Source organism: Anthonomus grandis, chromosome 13 (genome assembly GCF_022605725.1).
Source record: "Anthonomus grandis grandis chromosome 13, icAntGran1.3, whole genome shotgun sequence".
Lineage (NCBI taxonomy): Eukaryota > Metazoa > Arthropoda > Insecta > Coleoptera > Curculionidae > Anthonomus > Anthonomus grandis.
Window position 1 is genome coordinate 2,599,988 of NC_065558.1, and position 10,180 is coordinate 2,610,167.

The following is a 10,180-nucleotide window of genomic DNA, read 5'->3' on the forward strand; positions in this document are numbered from 1 at the left end:
CCAGCAACCAATTTATAGTCCGCGCTCCCTGTTTTGTAATCAAAATAATGCCCGTCTCTCCTGAAATTCCCAAGGGATTTTCATAATTTTTTGTTTAGATATTAACAATGAATTTCTTAATCGAATTACGGTGATTCGATCGGTCAATTCAATATTATTTAACGAAAAAACCTTCGTTTGTAGAGGTTTGCAGCCATCTGAAATCGGTTTAGATATCTACTATAGAAAAAAGTTGTATCCAAATCTGAGAGTTAGAGCCTTTTTTATTTCTTTAACATTTGACTTTTTAAATAATTTTCACAACGAAGCCTTAGTTTGTAGAGGTTTAGGACCACCGTAATTTAGGTATTCATTGTTAATATCTAAACAAAAAATTATTAAAATCCCTTGGGAATTTCAGGAGATACAGGCATTATTTTGATTACATAACAGGGAGCGCGGACTATAAATTGGTTGCTGACAATCGACATATGCTGCGTTCTCGATTTTGGTCGCTGGATATCGATCGGACGCTAGCTTCGCACACGTCGTGGACTCGTCACTAATTTAACCTTAAAGATGTAATGGGTCCAAAAATTGCAAAGGGCGAAACTGGTGACTTGCATGTAAAGATTCAACCTTCGAGCCTTCATGTAGACATTAAATTTAGTAAATAGCAAAATATACCATGACCAAGCTAACCTATAATAGAGCAATAATATTTTTAGTATAATTTTGGTAGCAAAGACCACTACCGAATTCAAACCATCCATATAAACCTGAAGTTTCCTCTCTCCAATCAGCTGATTGCCAAATCAGACCTTTTCACTTTCCAAAAATACACAAATACATTTAAAAATTTGTCCATTAAAAGTTACGTAATTCGATACTGCGTGGAACTGATTCAATTATAAGCTTGCCTCGCGACAATCGGATTAAATTCGTGCTTGTCATTCATGTACAAAACAACTAGGAGAGTAGTGCACCTGGTATGTTGTAATTTCTTCAAGGTATCAAGAAGCGAAATCAATTTAACAATACGACCAGCATATTTAGCAGGTACAAGTTTCAACCTTTCTTTTTCATTGAAAAATCTTTTTAAAAGCTTTTTTTAGGAGCAAACATGTGCACCAATATTGATAAGGAGGAGTTGAGGAAGAGACTTACGCCTATCCAGTACCATGTCACTCAGGAAAAAGGCACTGAAAGACCATTTACAGGTACGCCCAAATAAAAGAGCTTAAAATTTTATGATAAAGTAAATTTTAGGCCCTTACAATAAGGTTTACGATGAAGGATTGTATGTTTGCTTAATATGCGAACAACCATTATTCAGTTCAGACACCAAATATGACTCTAGTTGCGGTTGGCCTGCTTTTAATGACGTTTTGGATCAAGGGAAAGTTAAATTGACCCCAGACACCAGTGGAGGTAAACACAATTTATTTTGAATTTTCTGCTAATGGAAGATTTGTAACTCTGAGATGATTATTTAAAATGAAATCAAATCACTGTTGCAGATTGACCATTGTTTTGCACTTTTTATTATGTTAATTATCCAATTATGTTGTTATGGTTCTATAATTTACTTAACAAGCTCATCTAATCCTGTTTGACCTCTGATCTTTGTGAGTTAATTACACCATGTAACCTGGTTATTCTTTGATTAATTTTTTGTTTAAGAATTAGGCAATGTTAATAAAAACTTAATAACACAGGGCAGCCTTTTGAATTGAGATGATTAATAGAGATTTAATACTATATTGTAAAGTAAAACTGCTATAAGGAATATAAAAAGTATTTAAAAAAGTTGCTTTTTGAAACTAAACCACTCTAAATACTAAAAGTGTCAATAACTCTAACAGAAATTTTGGAAGTAGTAAAATCATTAATAAGGAAAAATAAGATGCATTAGGTTTGGTTACAGTTTGAATATACATACATTCTGCAAATGACTTCCCAACATTTCTGAGTTAAAATTCCCTCATAAGCCTATTGTAACATTTCTTTTTGCTCCTAAGTGAGCACTTCTATAAGACATAATGGCTCTAAGTTAAGGTTCTACAATTTAGTTTGTATATAGCTGTTGATTTTGTAGGCTGATTAAAAGGGTTTGCACTAAATCTGGTGTTTCCAACAAAATTTCTTCTACAATCATTGAAAATCAAGATCCAAGAAGCTCAGTTCTATTGATAACACAAATATGTGAATTATTTCAAACGTAGTTCTGAATGGTATTCATGGTTTCAATATCCTTGAGAGGTAAAGTGGCAGTACTCATTTCTTTGGTGTTAAAGTCATTCAACTGTGAGTTGTAATAGGCAAATTGCATTGCAGTAAGGATTGTTTTTAAACTTTAGGTTTCTGAAGCAGTTTGTCATATATTTATTCTCTGCATTAAGATCCTTCTGAAACTTTTCTAATACACTTCAAGCTTAATTTTTAAAGCTGTATGCTTTGCCACCAATATATGGATTACAGAAAATAACAACTTTGTCTCCCTTTAGATTGTTTTGTTTAACTTATATCTTTGCATACGTTCTCTCCCTGGTTTATGGAAGGTCTCTTAAGTATGCCCTGTATTTAAAAAAGAGAGATAATTTAGCTTTTTTAAGGGAAAATCTTTGACAACAAATCATATAATAATAAATATCGGTGGCCAAGTTGATATCATATACCTTGACTTTACAAAAGCTTTCGATCAGTTGGATCATAGTTTCCTTTTGTTAATTTTTACGCAGATAATATTAAATTATACACACCAAGTAAAAACACTCATTATTGCATGAGGCTTTAAAATAATCTTAATTTGATTAACAATTGGTATCTTGATAATGGGTTAAAGCTAAATGTAATGTTATGACTTTCACTAATAATTCAACTACAATTTAAATCAAAATCTCTTAACATGAATGAGTTCTTTTAGGGATCTACAAGTTGTACTGTCCTTTACTCTACATATAGATACTATAATATCTGAATCTTCTAAGTCATATGGTTTTATTTCAAGAAACACAAATTCTTTGAATGTTGATGGAATAAGTGTGATTGAGTATACCCACCTTAGGACTTTCTACATGAAGATATAAATTTTTTAATGACATAGATTGCAAGTTGTGCTTCCTTGACTTAGTAACAGACATCATAATCTTTTTTATCTTTCTACCTCAAGAACCAAAACACGAAATTGTCACTGATTTATAATGTCTGTAATATTTACAATAATGAGGCTCAATTTGATACTTCTAATATTACTCTCATATGTCATGAGCAGTTATCTCTCTGTGTGGTCCTTTTCTTTGGTTTTTTCCCTCTATGCTTTTTATTATTTCTTTTTTACTCGCTTAAAGTGATACCTAATATCAAGTGTAATAGTAATTGATTTTGTTTTAATTATTATATGTTTAGATTTTAAGAAATTCTATGTTAGGTTTTCTATTTTTTGTTATATTTACCTTTTATTTAAGTTGCTTTTTGATTATATTTTTGTGTATTTCCTGCCTTGTAGATGGATCTGTTTGACCTGTAGGGGCGGTATTGTAAAGTAAATAAATAAATTTAATACAGCAACATAAGTGAGAGCAAAAATTGGTTAAAAGACATGTTCCAGTGAATTTCTAATTAATAAATTTGGTCTAAATTGTCTCTGAATTAAGGCTGCACTGTATTTTGTAACTGCTTAAATAATGCAAAAATGTCTTAAAAAAATTGAATTAATTAGCCCCAAACTAGTTTCTCTCAATGTATCAATAAATTTTTGATTAATTTGCTGAATTGGTCAGAATCATCACTAATACTGATTTCAAATATCAGGGTATAAATTTTAACAAAACAATGGAATTTATCCCTTATTTTTCTGTTATAGTAATAGCAATGCTTATTAATCTTATTTTTAAGCAAAAACCAATATACACACACATTATAGGGCATCACAAAAAGTTGTGTGTCCCTATAAGAGATCCTGTATTCAATATTATAATTGAAACCAGTATCTCTTAAACAAATCCACCCACATAACGTCCTAACATCCACCCCTTAACCCAACTTTATGTGAGTGTGGCTTAACACCTCTGCTACCATTTTGCCTTATGTTCAAGCAACAAAAAAAAAAAGAAACATTCTGGGAAGCTAATGTGGTCGTTTTCTTTTTTTATCGTTCCTGCCTCTGGTCCGGTCTACGCACACCCACCATACACACCAAATCACCTCGACTACACATTTATTTTTTCTCATTTCCATTTCATTATTTTCTGTTCATTCACCCGCTTTTTTATGGTACTTTTGTTTTTTTTTTTTTTTAATTTTTTGGTTAACGCACATATTCCACACGCACGTGTGACCGTTCCGCATTCCCGTCCGTCCCGCCCTACATAATCCTCCTTACATACCCAACCCTCATTAGTCGGAGCAAACCTTTTACTCCTCATATCCCGACCAGGGCTCGTCAGGACCGAAGTGACTTGTGCCCAATGCGGTTCGCACTTGGGGCACGTCTTTAACGACGGGCCACCGCCTACGAGGAAGAGATTCTGCATCAACTCGGCGTCATTGAACTTTTTACCGAAAGGCATTGAGAAGAAGACTAAGGAGGGAGATAAGTAAATTATTTTAAGAGTTTTTTGGGAGGTCGATCAATCAGCACTACTTTTGCCTTTCCTGGTGTTTCTTTTTTTATGACAAATGAATTTGTGGAAGTGGGATTCAAATAAAAACATCACAAACAAAACCTATTTATGTATACAGGCTTTTACAATAAAGTTTAAACTGGGGCCAAGTGGCGTTATTATTTCGACAATTTCCCAACTATTAAAAATAATGCAAGGAAAAAATGCAACCGAAATTTGGTTTTTATTTTTCGAAAAACTTTGAAGCTTGTCATAATACTGCTTACAGAATTGCGTATGTTCGCACCAATTTAAACGGTTTTAAGGTAAATTGAAAAACACACAGTATGACTCCACTGCAAGTATGGACTATTTAAATTTCTTCACTATTAAACTGTTTATTATTTCCTCCACTTACTGAGATGTCAGTTGAGTTAAATACTCCGACTTTGTAACAGCCTATATACATATAAAGGGTTTTTATTTTTTTGTTCACGTAAAGCGATAGAGCAAAAGTGCTTTTCGGATCTCTGTCTGTAAATGTCTCGAAAACGCTTCTTTATATCATTATTTATTAATCTTAAAAAATAAATATTGGTAAAATCACCGGTGTTTATTGTTAATGTATTAAAAGCAAAAGTGGTGCATGGGATGATCTTATTCATTTATATTACGTACTAAGTTTTTTGTTGCCTTTTAATAACCAGAAAATTAATAGGTATAAACCCCAATAATGTGAAAAACAGTATTGTTAGCTATAAAAGCCCGTTACACGTTACATTTTGATATTAACCATATTATGAACCTAATTTTTTACTTATTTTGTCTGAATTTTAATTAATCTACAGAGGAGTGATACTGTTTTTTTTTTTCGTTAAAATCAATTTTCTAAAATTGTTTTAAATGGCATAATGAAGTTGAAGAAAATCGTTGATGGAAGCTTTGGATTTAGGGGTTTAACAGAGTATAATAGACAAAGTTTAAGTGTGTTAAAAATTCTAGGGTTACACAGGATTACACTTAATTACATTAACATTTTAATGTAATTAAGTTAATCAATTTTAATTAATTACAAAGGATAAGTTGCAAGAGAAAAGAGATCACTAAATAAGGGTATTTTCAGTTAGCATTATTGAGATTTCCACCCTAAGCAGATCGCCGCAGTGTTTATTTATTTTTTATTTTAAATAAATTTAAAGAAGAATAATTAGCCCTAAGTAAATCCAATGGTGTCTTAGTAGGAACTTTAGGTGTACTACTCACTTTTAAAATTTATGTATTTAAAACTTTTTTATGTTTCGATTTTTCTGTTCATTGTTTGATTTATAAAAAAAATCACTTTAACATAAGTTACTGGGACAAAACGATAAAAAAACCGACCACCCGTTATTTTTTCAGTGTACTCCATACAAAAATTGTTATAGAAATTAATGAAGATAATCTTTTTTTACAGTCAGTGACGTTCATTTCTTTGTGACAAATATTGTCGCTTAATAAATTTACTTTGTTCTAAAATCGCTCCTTAATCTTGGCCACATCCAGTAGCGGCTCATGGGACATTCATATATATATTTCAAGCTATAAAAAATACGTAGAAATAACAACTAAAAAATGCCAAATTATATATATGCCATACAACTTAAAACTTAATATTAAAGGTTTTCCTTGTATGTATTCTTTTAATTACAGACGTTCAGTCAAATTATTTAAACGTTGTTTTGAAGAAAACCGAAATTTATTTGATTGAATTGAAGAAACAATGCCCGTATGTTCAAAAATTACTTGAAATATTTCTTTGAAACCCTAATGCCTCTCCCTGATACTTGCTGATCATCGTTTTTAAATTAGCTACTTCTGCTGCTGCTATCCATTAATAAATGTTTGCGATCATCGAATGTTCCTATATTTTTCCTTCTAAAAATAGTTGGAGCAAATGATACTTTTCGTTGCATGTCCCAAGTTTTCACGTCCTTTCTTATCGTCCTCAAAATTTCCTTCTTTACACATTTCGAATGCTTCCCCTCTATTAATTGTGCTAAACTTCAATGTTCAGCCTTCCATATCATACGACATAACATTTTTTAACCCATTAGTGCCCAAAGTTAGTTTTTGTTTTATTTTTAAATTATAATTAGAAAAAATATCTTATTATGGGCCTTTGCTTTAGGGCGTCCCTTTAGAGGGACGCTGGGCAAAAGGAAAAAACATAATTAAAGTAAGATAACATGTTTATTATGTTTTGTATATAATTACATTATCATGGTAAAGTTTGAAACAAATTTTAGGATGCAATGCAAAGTTACACTTTTCGCAGATGAATTGACTTTTTTTCCACATAGGGCACACATATCGGCTGTCGGTTTCATTGTAGACTATCAGATGCCCAATATTATCGAATCGTACGTCATGTAATGGTCGAGGCACTCTGGTTTTTCCTTGCAGGGGTTTAGTACCAAAACTTTTCAAAAAACTTAGCGATATGTATCGTCGAAACACCAACAACTAACAGAGTCAGGATGATTTGTTTTCAATTTTCGCATAAGTAACCAAGCATTCACAACAGATACATCTAATAAATATAAGACTAGTGGCCAATGCCATTTCCTTTGTCGAAATCTTGATCTATAAGCCGCAACAAGACCATCTAATTTGTCCACAGCACCCATATATTTATTATAGTTGGCTACTATTTTCGGCTGAGGAACGATCTTCTTAGATCGGGTGACCCTGTCCCAACGTAGTGCGTTAGTTACTTCGGTGGTTTCAAAATTGGATGCAACAGAAACAATTATCTTTCCGTTGTAAGAGCATGCTGGTGTCATTTCGATAATACTTATAGCTTTCCCTTTGCTGATTATTCCATTCCTTCTTAGTTTGTACCGGACATTTCTCTAAACGATTATCTCTTATTGTGCCTGTGACACAATAATTGTTTTTCGATAAATAGTCAAAGAAACGAAGGCCTGTAAAGTAATTATCCATAAAAATTTTATAACCCTTACCTGAAGGTAATTCGACTTGCTCTAGTAGAGATAGTACGACATCTCCACCCAAATTTCTTTTCTTTTTCTTTGTTTTGATTTTTTCGGGTATAAATTTCAAAACCATACATGTATCCGCTACTCGAACAAATAGCCCAATTTTTGTAGCCAAATCTTATGGGCTTACCCCGAATGTATTGCTTGGCATAATGTTTTCCATAATATGGCACCATGCTCTCGTCAATGGATAAATGCTCATCAAAGCTATTGTGTGTTCTAAAATACAGGTTTAGATGATCTATCAAGGGTCTCAATTTATAAAGCCTGTCGTCTTGGGGTAATTTTGAATTGTCATTAAAGTGAATATACTTTAGTAGAGTCTCAAACCGATTTCGACGCATGCTGTTTTGTAATATTTTTGGGATATCTTCTTCATTCCACCAATAGTCTTCTGTTTGAATATTTTCCATATCCCGATAAAAGAAACGCTCCTAGTACCACATGCAGTTCGTCCAGAGTAAAATTTAGTTCTACATTTTTCTGCCGTACATACCTATTACTTTCCGTAATAATTAACGGCAAAAGTTCTTCATTGAAAAACAATTTGAAAAAATCAACCGGGGTAGTTGCATTTTTTGCATCCTGTGAGGGTTCACTAGGGCTAGTGATGCGAAGAGTCCGGATTAATCGTCCGTTCAATCCGAATATCAAATTATTCCGAATCAATCCGGATACCTAAATCGTCCGGATACACGCCGCCCGTTCGACCGACAATGAAATAAAAGCTTGCACGAAGTTCCACCGGCAAAGAGAATCCGAATTAAATCGTCCGGACAAATAACCCGGCAATCGGCAATATCGTCGCGTCGCCTTGTCTAAACCTATTGCTTTATCTATCCTTATTGTACTCATTTAGAAACATAAGAGACAAACTTTTTAAAGGTCGCCTGACCTTCAGAAGTTTTTTTGTAAACAAAGCATTTTTGTAGTGATATTTTGCATCGTTTAAAATACACTTGATTTATTACATACATAATTAGCTATTTTAGTTTTAACATCATGTAGAAATGCGTAAAAACGAAATGTCTAATGGGTTGCATAATGCAATACCTTTTATTCGAAAAACAGCTATAAAAAACGTTTATCGGACGGTCGAGCATCGAGCCCGAAACATGGCATAATTTGCCGAACGGGCGAGACATCGAGCGGGTGAATTAATCCGGATGAAAAAACTGAATTCATCCGAATCAATGCTGTCCGGATATTGAATTAATCCGGATTTTTACAACACTAACTAGGGCTACAGACAATCACAAGGTCACTATTATTTACTCGGCCAGGATCAGGCTTCCGCCATCTTGATTTTTGGTACGCGTACTCTGTTTGTTGCTTTGTATTGTTATTGCCTTTTAGGTTTTTCTGAAGGACAGATAAGGGCAGTAAATCTTCAGAGTCATTTACGTAAGCTATTTCACATTCCGCGAGGTAGGTGATTTATATTCGCTGCATGCCCATCCTCAGATTCGTCGCTATTAACTTCGGTCTCGTTTCCATCATCTGGAGGTAAAATATAGATGTTAGATTCCGGCAAGTCGTCATCCTCCTCTAAACAGTCCATTAGTTGAGCTAAGGTCAATCTGCAATGAAGGAGACATAGCGCTTAGCGTCCCTTATAAGGGACACAACATATGTAGTAACGTATTTTACACGCGGTTACAAAATCAGGGGTTCGATGACCTTTACTATTTTCTTTGAACATTATTTATGAAGATTCAGTTAGTAATCAATGCGGAAAATGTTTATTTACACATACATAAAATAAAACTTACCCTTGAGCCCTAGTAGAGTACATGGAGGGATCCATTTTCAATAATACATAAATAATTTCGCGAGAAATAGAAAACAAAAACACCTGACGCGTCGAATCAAGTCTGCTAAATACGCTTTGCAACTCTAAGTGCTCGATGTATCCCCACTTTTTTTTTATCGTAAGGAATTTGCTGGTCCCTTATAAGGGACGCTAGGTATTAATGGGTTAAATCTTGTTCTGCCATCGAGATCAAAATTCGTTCGTAAAAACGTTTTTGAATTTCATGTTTTGGTTTCCACGTCTTCGCCTAATCAAGTCCCCAGATAGTTAAACTTTTTTACTCGTTCTATGTCTTCACTATTATATGAAAGTTTTTTTTTAATGTTGATGTTAATTCCCACATAATAATAAAATCAGACAGGTAATTTATGTTTTATTTGAGTACAGTAAATACTGCTCTAGATGTAGAAGCAAATTTGATATATGGCTACCTCAGTAGAAAGTCAAAGTTATGGCCTTTTGAGCTCTATCTACAGCAGTTACCACATTATGCCTTCTTGTATTGGGATAATTTTACACTGTTTAATAAAATGTCAAACTATAACCAAACTCCCCTGTAGAATATAAGAAAACTTTTGCCTCAAAAACATTATTGTTTTATATCTTTAATTGTTCCCATATTTGTTTTTGTTTACATTTACTAAACCTTTGTGTAGTATATTAGTACATAATATATTTTTGTATGCACAATGTCATTCAATTGTTACGAAATAAAATTGTTAAAGAAAACCCTTCTTCGTTTTATT

The 10,180-nt window shown here is 33.1% G+C and overlaps 1 protein-coding gene across 3 annotated transcripts; it reads left to right on the forward strand.

The window, feature by feature from the left end:
* The first annotated feature begins 763 nt into the window (after window positions 1–763).
* On the forward strand, window positions 764–10,163 carry LOC126744237 (methionine-R-sulfoxide reductase B1). 3 transcript variants are annotated; one of them, XM_050451596.1, is made up of 4 exons: window positions 764–1,038; window positions 1,085–1,199; window positions 1,249–1,410; window positions 4,382–10,163. In XM_050451596.1, the coding sequence occupies exons 2-4, from the start codon at window positions 1,103–1,105 to the stop codon at window positions 4,579–4,581; spliced, it is 459 nt and encodes a 152-aa protein (XP_050307553.1). In that variant the 5' UTR covers window positions 764–1,038; window positions 1,085–1,102; the 3' UTR covers window positions 4,582–10,163. The 3 variants fall into 3 exon arrangements, with proteins under 3 accessions (XP_050307553.1, XP_050307551.1, XP_050307552.1); XM_050451594.1 differs by having other exon boundaries at window positions 766–1,038; window positions 1,095–1,199; XM_050451595.1 differs by having other exon boundaries at window positions 770–1,038; window positions 1,095–1,199; window positions 4,418–10,163.
* Window positions 10,164–10,180: the final 17 nt, after the last annotated feature.